Below are 14,211 nucleotides of genomic sequence, written 5' to 3' on the forward strand. Positions count from 1 at the left end.
CCCAGATGAAGCTCCTGGCTGCTGGCTTCAGCCTGGCCCAATCCTGGTTGTTGTGGCCATTTGGGGAGTGAACCAATGGAAGACCTCTCTCTCTCTTCCTCTGACTTTCAAATAAAATAAATCTTTAAAAATAATTGACATATTCTACAGATAGAATTAAAATAAATTTGAATTAACAATAATTGACATATTCTACAGATAGAAGCATTTATATAGCAAAGATATGTCTTTAATTAAGCCTACTGACTTAATTAAAATAAGTTAAAAATGTTCTCTGTAGATATTTGAATACATACATATTCAAGTATATGTGAGTACAGGGTGAGTCATTTAATTTAGAAGGACTTTGTGAACCCAGTTTATTATGAAATTGATGATTTTGTAAATCTTTTTATTCTATGAGTATTTTCCCATCACATGATGTAAAAAACAGATTCTACTTGGGGCAAAGGTAGTAGGCCTTTTGTAATGTTCTAAGTGGAAGGTTCTGGTTGGGCTAGGGCGGTAGCAAATGCGACAATGAAAAATTGTCTAGCTCTGAATATGTTTAAAAATAATAAATCACTTTTAAACTGTTACCACTAATAAAGTTTGTTTGTGTCTCTTGCCAAGATCTTCAGTGTGCTGTATTGTAGTAAGTTAGATATGGCATGTCAGTGTTACGGGATTTTTATAAAATCTTGATCCCCTTCCCCTTTTGATAAGCTTTTATGTCCTAATTGTAACTCTCTAAATAGCTCACACATAATTGAACATAAATATCTGATCTTATAGCAAAATCTTCGTGTTGGTAGGTCTTAAGTATAAATTTAAACAGCATAAGATAGTTTAATATTTAGCTATGTATAAATTTAAATGTTTTTATCAGTACTGTTTTTTAAATAAAATAAATGAGCTAACGATTTTTATTTGATTTGTTATATATAGGACTTCTTTGATACTGCCAGAAACAATCAGTCTTTGTTTTCAAAAATAAATGAAGAAAAAATAGTTTTTTTCCTGCATTTATTAGGAATAGATACAAATGGACATGCCCATCGGCCGTCATCAAGGTGATTTTATTGCTGTGCTCAGACTGAGTGTTGTGAGAGAAGCAGCTATTCTGTTTAAAGTATTCTGATGTTTCCGTTGTACTTTTAACAACAAATAACTAATGTTTGTTTTTTACATTAAATGTTTTATTATTATTATTTGAAAGAGACTCACACAGAGAGAAACAAAAATGGAGTCAGAGAGAGAGAGAAATCTTTCATCTTTTGGTTCATTCCCCAAGTGCCTGCAATAGCCAGAGTTGGACTGGGCTGAAACTAGGAGCCTGGAACTCAGTCCAGGTCTCCTGTGTGGTGGCAGGACAGAAGTACTTGAACCTTCACTTACTGCCTCCCATGGTGCTCATTAGCAGGCAGCTAGAATTGGAAGTGGAGATGATACTCAAACCCAGGCAGTCTGATACGGCATGAAGGCATTCTAAGTTTCATATTAACAGCTGTGTCATATGCTGATTTCAGCATTAGTTTTTATATCACAAAAAAGATGTAATTAGCCATTCCTTATGTTTCATTTAATCAGTATTTAGAAGTAATTGCATTAAGTTTTATATACTCTATTTCATAGGATACCTTGTAGATAACAGCAAATAGTTTTCTCACTTTTGTAGAGAAAATATTTTTCGCCCTTTTATTCTTTATTTTGATTTTAGTTCAGATTAGCCTAACTATAGCTGTGGAGTCTTGAGATGGCTGCCAATGATGAATACTTCATGTCCCATTCTTTAATAGGATGTACTATTTTAATTGATGGAATGAACATTTATATGAAACCAACCTTGTGCAGTTGTATGGAAAGCTTAAATCTATCTAAGTTTTTAAAACATGATATTTTGTATCACAAACATTTTATGAGATAAAAATGTTACACTTGAAACAATGATTTATATGTTCTTCATAAAGATTTATTTTTATTTATTTAAAAAGCAGAATGAGAGGAAGAAACAGAGAGAGAGAGAGAGTGATAAGTTTTCTGTCAGCTGGTTCACTCCCCAAATGGCCATAATGGCTGGGGCTAAGCCAGGCTGAAGCCAAGAGCCTGGAACTCCATCTGTGTCTCCCCCTTGAGTGGCAGGGACCCACGTACTTGGGCTATCTTCTGCTGCTTTTCCAGATGCATTGGCCGGGAACTGAATTAGAAGTGGAGCAGCCAGAACTTGAACTGGCGTTCATATTTGATGACAGCATCACAGGCAGTGGTTTAGCCTGTTGTGCCATATTGCTCACTGGTCATGTGATTTATATAAACAACATAGTTTACATTATGAAATATGAAAATTTGAAAGTCATCATTCTATCACTTGGGACTTAAAAAATGAGTTCACTTAAATATTTTTACTAATCGGTACCCTCCTTTAAAACCATCTTTGAAAATTATTTTAGGTTCTTTTTATTCATTAAAAGGAAAAAAATATTTCAACAGTCTAAAGAACTCTGATCTTAAAATATTAAAGATAAAGGGACGGTGCTATGGCATAGTGGGTTAAAGCCCTGGCCTGAAGCACCAGCATCCCATATGGCACTGGTTCTAGTCCCGGTTGCTCCTCTTGCAATCCAGCTCTCTGCTATGGCCTGGGAAAGCAGTAGAAGGTGGCCCAAGTCCTTGGGCCCCTGCACCCAAATGGAAGATCCAGAAGAAGCTCCTGGCCCCTGGCTTTGGATCTGCATAGCTCCAGCATTGCAGCCCATCTGGGGAATGAACTAGCAGATGGAAGACTTCTCTCTGTCTCTACCTTTTTCTGTAACTCTGTCTCTCAAGTAAATAAAAATAAATCTTTAAAAAAAAAATTAAAGATGAAATCTAAAAGTACTTCAGGGGTTCCTAACTTTGTAATAAGCCCATATTGAATAAATTTGACTTCTCTAAATTAATTTGATTTGTTCTTCTGTTTCTTTATATACAGGGACTATAAGGACAATATTAAAAAAGTTGATGATGGAGTAAAGGAAATTGTGTCCATGTTCAAACATTTTTATGGAAATGATGGGAAAACAACATTTATCTTTACCTCTGACCATGGAATGACAGATTGGGGTTAGTCTATCTTTATGTGATATGTACTTTATAATTAAAATAGTGGTAACTGTATCTTGCAACAATCTTACAGTGTTTTAAAAATCTATTTTACTTATTTGAAAGGCAGAATGATAGAGAGAGAGAGGAAAAAACAGAGATAGATAGATCTTCCATCCGATGGTTCACTCCCCAAATGGCTGCAACAGCTGGAATGGGGCCAGGCTGAAGTCAGGAGTCTAGAATTGCATCTGATCTCCTACTTGGGTAGCAAGAGCCCAACAACTTGGGCCATCTTCCATTGCTTTCCTAAGCACATTAGCAAGTTGCTGCATCAGAAGTAGTACAGCTGGGGCTCCAACTGGCGTTCTTAACCCACTACACCACAACACTGACCATAATTATTTTTTTTTTTTTTGATAGACAGAGTTAGTGAGAGAGAGAGACAGAGAGAAAGGTCTTCCTTTTTCTGTTGGTTCACCCCCAACTGCCTGCTGCGGCCGGCGTGCTGCGCCGATCCAAAGCCAGGAGCCAGGTGCTTCCTCCTAGTCTCCCATGTGGGTGCAGGGCCCAAGGACCTGGGCCATCCTCCGCTGCCCTCCCAGGCCACAGCAGAGAGCTGGACTGGAAGAGGAGCAACTGGGACAGAATCCGGTGCCCCAACTGGGACTAGAACCCAGGGTGCCAGTGCCACAGGTGGAGGATTAGCCTAGTGAGCCGCAGCGCCGGCCCAAAATTTTTTTAAAGATTTATTTTATTTATTTATAAGTCAGAGTTACACAGAGAGAGAAGGAGAGGCAGAAGCGAGAGAGGTCTTCCATCCACAAGTTCACTTCCCAATTAGCCACAATGACTGGAGCTGCACCAATCCGAAGCCAGGAGCTTCCTCCGGGTCTTCCCAAGTGGGTGCAGGGGCCCAAGGACTTAGGAGAATGCTTATAGGGGAAACTTTCCGTGCTTGGGGCAAATGGTGCAGGCCAGGTCAGCTGTGGCAAAAAAGCAGAGTCTTTGGATCCTTTTCTTCAAGGCCACTCTCACTGGTGTAGCTACAAGAAGCCTTTTATTTATTTATTTATTTATATTTATTTATTTATTTATTTGACAAGTAGAGTTAAAGACAGTGAGAGAGAGAGACAGAGAGAAAGGTCTTCCTTCCGTTGGTTCACTCCCCAAATGGCCACTACGGCTGGCGCGCTGCACTGATCCGAAGCCAGGAGCCAGGTGCTTCTTCCTGGTCTCCCGTGCAGGTGCAGGGGCCCAAGCATTTGGGCCATCCTCCACTGCCCTCCCGGGCCACAGCAGAGAGCTGGACTGGAAGAGGAGCAGCCGGAACTAGAACCCGGCTCCCATATGGGATGCTGGGCACTGCAGGCGGAGGATTAACCAAGTGAGCCATGGCACCAGCCCAAGAAGCCCTTTATAAAGTAGAACCCAGGGCCGGCGCTGCGGCTCACTAGGCTAATCCTCCGCCTTGCGGCGCCAGCACACCGGGTTCTAGTCCCGGTCGGGGCGCCGGATTCTGTCCCAGTTGCCCCTCTTCCAGGCCAGCTCTCTGCTGTGGCCCAGGAGTGCAGTGGAGGATGGCCCAAGTGCTTGGGCCCTGCACCCCACGGGAGACCAGGAGAAGCACCTGGCTCCTGCCATCAGATCAGTGCGGTGCGCCGGCCGCGGTGGCCATTGGAGGGTGAACCAACTGCAAAGGAAAACTTTTCTCTCTGTCTCTCTCTCTCACTGTCCACTCTGCCTGTAAAAAATAAATAAATAAATAAATAAAAATATAAAGTAGAACCCAGCTTACTACATTTCCATTTTGCAATGTGGAGACCCATTCTTTCCCTTATGTTGTTCTCTGTGTACACATTGTGTTTGCGTTGTGAATCTCAGGGAGATAAATCTTCTACTGCTTTCCAGGCTATAGAATAGCTGGATTGGAAGTGGAGCAGCCAGGATTCGAACTGGCGCACATATGGGATGTCAGCCCTGCAGGCGCTGCGCACAGCACCTGCCCCTGGCCCTAATCTTATAATGTTGAGAGGATTTGATTATATGCAAAGTATCTAACACAGAATCTTTAAGTGTTTAAAATGTTAGTGTAAAAAGACTGATGTTACATAAAAAAATTTATAGCTATAAAAATATATTCTCATTTACAAATGAGGGAGTAGAAAAATGTGTGGAAAGGAAAATTTTAAATAACTATTATTTATATACCTAGAATTTATTGTCCATGATGGCAAAGTTAGTGATGCCAATATGGTATTGCTGAGGGACCTGAGATTACTGAAAATCTATCCTAGATAAATCTGTGCTCCCTCTGAGATTCGCAAGTCAAACACAATGTGTACACAGAGAACAACATAGGGGAAAGATAAGATTTGGGTCTCCACATTGCAAAATGGAATTGTAGTGAGGTAGGTTCCACTTTTTTTTTTTTTTTTTTTTAAGATTTATTTATTTACTTGAAAGTTAGAGTTACAGAGAGAGAGAGAAGGGGAGGCAGAGAGAGAGGTCTTCCATCTGCTGGTTCACTCCCCAGTTGGCTGCAGTGGCCGGAGCTATACCAATCTGGAGCCAGGAGCTTCTTCCGGGTCTCCCACTCGGATGCAGGGGTCCATGGACTTGGGCCACCTAATATTCATTTCTCAGGCCATAGCAGAGAGCTGGATTTTAAGTGGAACAGTTGGGACTTGAACTGGCGCCCATATGGGATGATGGCACTGCAGACAGTGGCTTTACCCGCTACGCCACTGCGCTGGTCCCCTGGGTTCCACTTTATAAAGGGCTTCGTTTAGCTACATCAACAAGAGTGGCCTTGAAGAAAAGGATCCAGAGACTTTGCTGTCCTCGCCATACCTGACCTGGCCTGCGCCATTTGCCCCAAGCATGGGAAGTTTCTCCTAAGGAGCTCTCCCAAGTTTTTTGTTCATTGCTGCTACTCTGGCATTGGTGGTATCTTCTCTGTCTTATAGTTCTTTGAACCAGAGTCATTCAATTGACATTATGGTATTTTTGTTTTAGCTTTGTTTGTTTCTGGCTCAAGCTAGTTGTTATAAAAATTTGCAAGCATTTGGAAATGTTCTGGCTAGAATTTGCCATAAATGGATCAACTCTTTAAAAGCAAGTATCAAAAAAATTTAGCTGTTATGTAGTTCTTTCACACTTGTCTTAGAACTCTTGGTATCTTATTTGTAGGTTTCCATGGGGCTGGTCATCCTTCAGAGACGTTAACTCCTTTAGTCACCTGGGGAGCTGGCATCAAGTATGCCCAAAAAGTATCTGCTCAGCAATTTGATGACGCATTTTTGAAAGGTATAAACATTTACCTCTGTTGTTTTTATACATGTAAAACCAAAATACATTTTTCTTATATATTTTTATTTAAATTTTTAAAATAAATCCAAAATAAAAATTTTAATTTAAAAAAATCAGTTTTCAAATTATGGTTTTAAATCCCTCATTTTTGATGATTGAATTGCTATTATTTCTATGCAAATGCTGAAAATTAAAGAGTTATTAGTTTGCTTTTTCTCATAGAGTCATTTGTTAAGTATTTCCCAGCATATCACTGCCAGCAACTCTTGTTTTGGACCTTTCTAAAGTGGTAAACTAAATTTTTTATCTTGTTCTATTAAATTATTAATTTATTTGAATGTGAGGTAGAATAAGTTAAGATAAAATAGGTAAGAAATGTAAGAGTTCTTGAAGGTAAATCGTAAGTTTGATTGCTGTTTTCCAGCTCAATCCTAATCAAAAATAGTCTCACAGTGTTTACAAGATCAGTCCATTAAATTAAAAGATAGATGTAGTGCTGAGATATTTTTTCCCTGGGCCCTAATGAAGACAAAGAGCACGGTGAGTACTGTTCTCAACAACATGTCTGTAGTAAGCAATGTGTTTTTTGGAGTGTTGTTCCTTTCATGTTTGGCAGTGGTGGCAGGGAGCATCATGCCACGTCACAGTTGTACAGAGGAAGCATTTAACAAAGGGCCAGGATAATGCGGCCGATACACTGCCATCATATTTCCAGATTTATTGGAGCATAAAATGAAGTGAATCTAGAGTACTCTTTTTTCATCTACTACATGTATTTTGGGATAGTCCTTACTTTCAGCTTAACTTAACACAGTAGTAGAAGATTTGAAATAGTAGTAAATAAAACTGCATATTATGATAAATGCTATGAAGAAACAAAGTAAATAGATAAGAAAAGTTGGGACTGGGCTCCTTCTCTTTGCCCCTGAAGTTTTTATTGAGGTTTTTAATGAAGTGAATAAAATCTATTAATCTTAAATCTTCCATGTGTGTGTGTAATCACCACCTAGATTCACATGTACAACATTTGCAGTATCCCAGAAGTATCCTTTATGAGTAAAGTAATATTTGTACAGTGGGCCAGTGGTATGTCTGTTCACAGTGAGGATAAGTGGAAGCCATTAAAGTGGAAGATGAGGGCAAGGGTGATCCAGGCAGAGGGAGTAGCAAATGCAGAGGCATAAAAGGGAACAGGCTTAGCTCATTTGAGGACCAGAAGGAGGGCTGATACGACATGAGCACTGGTCAGCTGGGAGGAGGGTGCAGTGAGCTGAGGGGTGGGAGAGGTAAGCCAAAGATAGATCATGTGAGACAGCTGAGACCATGGTTATGAATATAAATTGAATTCTGAGTGTAGGGCCACATCTTTTTTTTTTTTTTTTTCCTTTTGTGAGTTTAGTTGTCAAGCCTTAGCAAGAACTAAAAATTAAATTGCAAGTTGGTACAAAAGCTTAGTACCTCATAAAGGAGATTGCAAAATAAATATTTTTTCTCAGAAAAATGGAGGCTGGTACCATGGCTCACTAGGCTAATCCTCCACCTGCGGCGCCGGTACTGTGGGTTCTAGTTCCAGTTGGGGCACCGGTTCTGTCCCGGTTGCTCCTCTTCCAGTCTAGCTCTCTGCTGTGGCCTGGGAAGGCAGTGGAGGATGGCCCAAGTACTTGGGCTCTGTACCCACCTGGGAGGCCAGGAGGAAGCACCTGGCTCCTGGCTTTGGATTGTTGCAGCACGGCTGCCTTAGTGGACATTTGGGGGGTGAACCAACAGCAGGAAGACCTTTCTCTCTGTCTCTCTCTCTCTCTCACTGTCTAACTCTGCCTGTCAAAAAAGAAAAAAAAAAATGGAACTCTTCATGCATGAATGTTTCTATTTATTTATTTATTTATTTATTGACAGGCAGAGTGGATAGTGAGAGAGAGAGAGAAAGGTCTTCCTTTTTGCCGTTGGTTCACCCTCCAATGACCGCCACGGCTGGCGCGCTGCAGCCGGCGCACCACGCTGATCTGAAGGCAGGAGCCAGGTGCGTCTGGTCTCCCATGGGGTGTAGGGCCAAGCACTTGAGCCATCCTCCACTGCACTCCCGGGCCACAGCAGAGAGCTGGCCTGGAAGAGGGGCAACCAGGAAAGAATCCAGCGCCCCGACGGGGACTAGAACCCGGTGTGCCGGCGCCGCTAGGTGGAGGATTAGCCTATTGAGCCGCGGCGCCGGTATGAATGTTTCTTAATACAAATTCTCATCTTCTATGTCAGAATATAGACTTCAGTAAGTTGATTTATAATATTACATTACACTCAACAAGAAAAACTCTACCATTTATAAAGCTCACTAAATACATCAGAATAACAAATATCAATGCACATTTCAGTGTTTGGTATGTTATTTAAATGTATCCTAAAAGTGAATAAAGTGGCATTTGAGAGATAGGAAGAAGAAGCAGATGGCTGTGGTTGTACCTTTAAGCACATTAGACAGTAGATCAGAATAGATCTAAGACTGATCAATTACACAAGTACTTCCTCAGTAAAAAGAAAAGGGGGACAGAACAGAGAGGAGACAGGATATAAACTCACAGCCAGAATGAATTTATTCAAGGGAAAAGAGCGTTGCAGAGATAGCTAACTGCCAGTATGCACCCAGAGCAAGCGTGTGGCAGAAAGCAAAATGTAGTTATGGGCTGGGTTTATATAGCATAGGCCAGATAAGGGCCATGAGAGTGGGTAGAGTGTAGCTAGTATTTCAAGGAGTTTTCAATCTCTGCAGGCTGGTTAGTTGGAAAAAATGCAGAGGGTGAGGTGGAGAAGAATACAGAGCGTGGGACTGAGCCCTAAGAATGCACAGGCTAGGGAGCCGGTTACTTTCTGGCTACTTCCCGCTGATACCGTGGCATTGATGCTGGGAGGGGTATCTATTCTCTGGATTGGATTGATTGAAGAAGAGCAGTCTTCAGTATTCCTGCGTGATGGCTTAGGATATAGCAGTCACTCGTTCCTGTAAGAACTTTTAAAATGTGTTAATTATGCATGGTAGGAATAGAAGCACTATGATTGTGAGGATAAAAGGAAATGTTAGAGAAACTTCCCATGGCAGAAAATAAAGTGAGGTGGGGCATTTTAGGAATAGATTTTTTTTTTTTTTTTTTTTGACAGAGTGGACAGTGAGAGAGAGAGACAGAGAGAAAGGTCTTCCTTTGCCATTGGTTCACCCTCCAATGGCCGCCGTGGCCGGCGCGCTGCAGCCGGCGCACCGCGCTGATCCGATGGCAGGAGCCAGGAGCCAGGTGTTTTTCCTGGTCTCCCATGGGGTGCAGGGCCCAAGCACCTGGGCCATCCTCCACTGCACTCTCTGGCCACAGCAGAGAGCTGGCCTGGAAGAGGGGCAACCGGGACAGAATCCGGCGCCCCGACCGGGACTAGAACCCGGTGTGCCGGCGCCGCTAGGCGGAGGATTAGCCTAGTGAGCCGCGGCGCCGGCCAGGAATAGATTTCATTCACTTTTTTTTTTAATGCAGTTAATCCGTTGTCTTACCACACCCAACTTATTGGTGTAAAAGCAGCACTTTTCACCCAAACAGGGTCAAAGTCCTCTTCTTTCAGCAGTTGTGGAAGATCATTGCCGCCAATGAATCCTCCTGATCCTAGAGATGGGGCAGTTGCGGTTCTACATCGTTTCTGTCTTCTGAGTGAGGGCTAAGTCTTTATTTGCCTTGTCTGCTGAAATTGCCAATCTGTCCGCCCCTGTCCTAATTCCTGTTAGGGCACCTAATGAGATTAGCAAGGGGTGAATCCAAAATCCCTCTTGATACAGTGGGTTAGATGGATGGAAAAGGGGGAAATAGGAAAGCAAGAGTACAAGTCCCTGTCCAGTTAGTGGGAAGACAGATGTATGCCTGATTGCCACAGAGAAAGAACACTCTGGTTTTGTTTAGTGTGTACATGCCTGCAAGGAGCTGTAGGATGGAGCCAGTCCCGGGCTTCCTGCTCCATCAGTCCCTCTCTCTGCTTATGGAAACCCTGGCTGCTGTCAGGTGTTAGGGCGATGACCACTCTGGATTCTTCAAGCTGAGTAGGGGCAAAGTGGGGACCTGCTGTCAAGACAGGTTCCAGCACGAGGTGGCCTCTGGAGGGGGGTCACAGTGCCAGCGTGAAGAAACTTTTCATCTGAGATTTCGTGTGCGTGGTCAGCTAGAATTTCATTGCTTCAAGTCTGGAGGAACAGATCTAACAAGCAGATTAAGTCCACAGGATCCAAAACAAAGGCTGGATTATTATTATTATTATGAGAGGACCTAAGAAAGGCACTCTCCAAACCAGGAGGTAGTTTTCTCATTGAGAGGCAAATAGATACTGACAGGAAGAGTTTGATAATAATCAGGTGGGTGTTAAGTCCTGGCCAGGTATGTGAGGCCCAAACCTATCTCTTCACATGGGGTACTGGAAGAGACACCATAAGGGAGATGTGAACCTCCTTTGGGAAGACACTGTGTTGGCTCCCATTACCTGGCTGACGTGGGAGGAGAGCTGACCTGAATAGGAGGTTATTATAGACTAGGCAGCATCTTTAAAAGGAAATTTACAGTTCTGCCTGCAACTTTAATGATCCGAGGCCATCTTCCTCAATAGTGGTGGTTACTGTGGAAGCTGGGGATAGTGAAGGCCTTTTTCAGCACAAGGAGAGCCAGCAGGGTCTGGAGCTCTGACCTGGGAGTTCTTCAGTCCCAGGGCAGTTCTGTTTCCAGGGCCCAGCTCTTTGTAGAGCTGACAGGACTCTTCACAATCTGGCTTCTGTCACAGCAGCTGTTTGCCCAATTCCCTGGCTTCCCACATCACAAACGAGTGCTATTTGGGAGTGGACTGGTAGGGCCACATCTTTAAATGGTGTTGAACAGATCGCTATGAAGATTCCAGTTTGCTGTAGGAGCTACCCTTCTGTTTGTCTGTAATAAATGAACTAGGCTGAGTTTAAATAGAAGCTAGAATAAATAGCATGTTTTTTCCTTGGGGATATAACTTGATTTGGCATTTGATTTCTTAGCAAATTGATGTTTTAAAATCATATGGCTGTAAGAATCATTACAGAAGGAAGGTATTTTCTCTTGTGATCTTGTGATATTAAATGTCAACTCACAGAGAAAGGGTTTGTGCAGTTTTTCCTCATTAGGTGATTAGTGCCGATTTTTGGCAACTGACTAGTCGATGCTAGAATATATCTTTAAACTTTTGGTAATATATCCTGAAACTGTTAAATCAAGACATAGTCTCAGATAATCACTTGTTTTCAATACTGCTTATGGACATTTCTGAATTTATATCTAGAGAGAAAAGAATGACACTATCTTTGAGGAAGTTTTAGTAGAAACTCAATATAGTACTTTAACAATTGAGTTTCGTGACTGTAGGAGTGTCACAGCTGTAATTTTAAGTAGTTTGCAAGCAACTGCCATCAAAAAAGAGAGCTTTGGATTGATGTTCTTGTTGTCAGTTGCATTAGTGACTGTGGAACAGGACTGTATTGAATAGTAGTCATGCTAACTGTTGTTATCAGTATGCCTTTTTACTCCATCTTGCCTTCCTTAGCCTTTGATGGTTTCAAACAGTTATGTCCAAATGTGCATGGGAAAAGCTTAATAAATCATCACAGAAAACAATTATTTCCTTTTGATTCTTTTAAAATTCTTTTTTGAAAAAAAAAAAAGTTTCTCTGCCTTTTTAAAGTACCTTGCTGTTCACACTTGATATAAAAGAGCTGCTTCCAGGCATCTGCAGTGTGGCTCAGTGTGTTGAGCAGTTGCGTACGGTGCCAGCATCTCCTGTTGGAGTCCTGATTCAAGTACAGATGTCCCACTTCAGGCCCAGCTTCCTCCTGATGCTCCTGGGAAGGCAGCGAGCAGATGATTCCCCCAGTGCTTGGACCCTTGCCACCCATATGGGAGACCAGGGTGGAGTTCCTGGCTCCTGGCTTAAGTCTGGCCTGGACCTGACCACTGAGGCCATCTAGGGAGTAAACTAGTGATGAAAGGTTCTCTCTCTCTCTCTCCTTCTTTAGTTGCTCTGACTTTAAATAAATCTTTTTTAAAAAGAGAAAGATGTTTCCAGTACTTCCAGTATTTCCATGAAGTATTGACCAGTCTTAAAAATCAAATGATTTATCCTTTTATAAATCTTTTTTTTTTTTTTAGATTTTTATTTATTTATCTGAGAGGTAGAGTTACAGACAAAGAGGGACAGATACAGAAAGGTCTTTCCTCCACTGGTTCTCTCCCCAAATGGCTGCAATGGCTGGAGCTGAGCTGATCCAAAGCCAGGAGCCAGGACCTTCTTTCAGGTCTCCCACACAGGTGCAGGGGCCCAAACACTTGGGCCATAAGCAGAGAACTGGATCGGAAGAGGAGCAGCCGGGACAAGAACTGCTGCCCGTGTGGGATGCCGGTGCCGCAGGGGGAGGCTTAGCCTACTGTGCCACAGTGCTGGCTCCTCTTTTATAAATATTAAGACCCTGTTTCTGATTATGTCTTTCAGAATGGAGATTGGAGAATTGGAAGAGGCAAGATATAAATCAGGTATTTATTTCAACTTAATCATATTCAAATTAATTTTACCTCCTATTATATAAACTAAGTATATTAGCAGTAATAATGTTAGATATTTTTAAAAATGTTTTCAGTTGCTAAGGAAAATTCTTATAGTGTAAATATTTTAGTCCAGCTAATATCGTTTAGCAAAACTAACAACAACTAGGTAGGTGTTTAGTTTAGCTTAGCATTTAAAATACTGGTTGAGACAGTTGTGTCCAGTATTGGTGTGCTGGTGTTCAATGTATGGCTTTAACTCCTGACTCTAGCTTCCTGCTAGTGTGCACCCTGAGAGGCAGCAGTGATGGTTCAAATCACTGTTCAAATCACTGATTTTCTGTCATCCACGTGGGAGACCCAGATTGAGTTCCCAGCTCCTGGCTTTGGCCTGACCCAGTTGTTGGCATTTGGGGAGTGAATGAGCAGATGGGAGATCTCTTTCTCTGAGTCTTTATCATTCTTTGTCTGTACCTGTTGCTCTCAAATAAATAACTAAAGGGAAATAAAAGAAAAGTCCCTCTAAATAGAACTGGATGATGAACTGTTATATAAGTTGAAATTTGCTTACCTGTTTACTTTCTGTGATTTCTTGTAACAGTTAACATTGTTCACTTTAAGCACAGATTTAATAAAACTGTTGTGAGTTTCTTTCTTGTGGTATATCAGTTAGTTTCTCTTTTATTAACACATATTTCACTTTTAATTCTACAAATACAATGGCGAAAATCTGAGAATACAAATTATTCAGTTAGAATCCTGTTAAAGGAAAATGTATGGCTGCCTAATAACATTATGCTAATAGTATTACTAGCTGTGAAGCACAGAGTTGTCATTGTTAGAGATATGCCACTGAAGCAGCTACCTTCACTGTTTGAAGACATGACATCACTGGAATGTGGCTCCCACAGTGCCAGGAGTATCTTGCCTTCCAGATCACCTTATAAGCTGATAAATGTTCCTTCCTGTGATAGAGAAACCAACATCTGGCTTCTACCTTTTGAGCCTGAAGTTGCTGAAACATGTGTTTTTCTCAGCATTTTTAGATAATCGCTTCTCTCAGGATGGAGTAAATGAAAATGTATAAAATCAGAATAGCGGTTTATTATTTTACAATTTTTTAAAGGTCACTGTCAAAGGGACAGGAAAGATTTGAAAACCACAACATAAGAACATCTTTTACTTATAGCTAGATTGGATCATAGACAGATTAGATCGTATTTGGAAACTGGATACAGATTTGATTATTGTCCAGAATACTGACAGTCAGTTG

General features: G+C 41.6%; 1 protein-coding gene across 8 annotated transcripts in view; it reads left to right on the top strand.

The window, feature by feature from the left end:
• PIGN (phosphatidylinositol glycan anchor biosynthesis class N) overlaps window positions 1-14,211 on the top strand; it is a 147,590-nt gene that overhangs the window by 22,821 nt on the left and 110,558 nt on the right. For all 8 annotated transcript variants that reach the window (XR_011379302.1, XM_002713621.5, XM_051851153.2 and 5 more), the window contains 4 exons: window positions 928-1,052; window positions 2,951-3,081; window positions 6,253-6,369; window positions 12,889-12,929. Coding sequence is in view for 7 of the 8 variants with exons in the window: in XM_002713621.5 (XP_002713667.4) it covers window positions 928-1,052; window positions 2,951-3,081; window positions 6,253-6,369; window positions 12,889-12,929 (414 nt within the window). In the remaining variant the exon portion in view is untranslated. The remainder of the gene's footprint in view (window positions 1-927; window positions 1,053-2,950; window positions 3,082-6,252; window positions 6,370-12,888; window positions 12,930-14,211) is intronic.

The sequence above is a fragment of the Oryctolagus cuniculus genome, chromosome 10, assembly GCF_964237555.1.
Source record: "Oryctolagus cuniculus chromosome 10, mOryCun1.1, whole genome shotgun sequence".
In the NCBI taxonomy this organism is placed as follows: domain Eukaryota; kingdom Metazoa; phylum Chordata; class Mammalia; order Lagomorpha; family Leporidae; genus Oryctolagus; species Oryctolagus cuniculus.